Source organism: Orycteropus afer, unplaced genomic scaffold (genome assembly GCF_000298275.1).
Source record: "Orycteropus afer afer isolate SDZICR_OR568_19922 unplaced genomic scaffold, OryAfe1.0 scaffold00111, whole genome shotgun sequence".
Lineage (NCBI taxonomy): Eukaryota > Metazoa > Chordata > Mammalia > Tubulidentata > Orycteropodidae > Orycteropus > Orycteropus afer.
In genome coordinates this window covers 132,526-133,483 of record NW_006921698.1, presented here as the reverse complement: position 1 = coordinate 133,483, position 958 = coordinate 132,526, and the positions used below count along the sequence as shown (strand labels likewise).

The following is a 958-nucleotide window of genomic DNA, read 5'->3' as shown; positions in this document are numbered from 1 at the left end:
TCTGTCTTTCTAGACACAACTTTTTTGAGAAAACTAGAATACAGTCCTAGAAAAATGTATTCAGTATTTGATCATACTTTACATTGAGTTCCTCTCTCCTATAAAATCTTTAGTGCTGATGACATACATATTTTTAAACACTAAATCCCCCATGGAGTACGTATGATATTAACAAAATCTTCATCATCGGTTATCCCTATACTTAGACCTTCATAGTAATCTTCAAATTCACAGTATGATACTTCATCGGACATGCTGCCAGCATCTTTTAATGTTTCTAGAAAAGATGATTTGATTTCTTCCTCTGTGGAATGACCTATAAAACAATATAGGCAGCCACTGGGTTATGAACATCCAACTTACTTACAACCTATAGTTCTGAACCAACCCCCATTAAGACTAGTATTTTAAAAATTTAAAATATTTTTAAATTTATTATGGTTCATAATAACAAATAAGCACTACTTTGTAACATGAATCAAAACATTATTATTATTACTGTATTATTATGGTAAAGATGTTTTAATATATCTGGAAGTGTCTCATTAATGTTTTCATGAATAGACAGGTACACTATATACTATATAATAATACAAACATCTGACTAAGTGACATTAGATATGAACCATACCTAACAGTTTAAACTTAATGTACAAATTCAACTTAAAGACATTTAAGAATGGAACTTGTTCATAATCCAAGATTGTTTATACTGGCTATGAAATAATCTCCTTAAAAGTTCAAAAAAATGACTGATGATGATAAGGTAACACTTAATCAGCTTATGAAATGGTCTTTTCAATAATTTAAAATCTTACATCAAACTATGCTCCAATTTATTTAAACATTTTCTTGTGTGAACTACAATTTAATGGTGAATGACTTTAAAACACATTTGAAGCATCACTCAAGCTTCCGGTAGGATCTATTCTTTGTATATATATATATGCAAAAGAAC

General features: G+C 28.9%; 1 protein-coding gene across 1 annotated transcript in view; it reads right to left on the bottom strand.

Annotated features, from left to right (window-relative positions):
* Positions 1-140: 140 nt before the first annotated feature.
* CAPS2 (calcyphosine 2) overlaps positions 141-958 on the bottom strand; it is a 78,201-nt gene continuing 77,383 nt past the window's right edge. The window contains exon 14 of the mRNA XM_007943707.2: positions 141-316. Within this exon, the coding sequence (XP_007941898.2) occupies positions 141-316 (176 nt within the window). The remainder of the gene's footprint in view (positions 317-958) is intronic.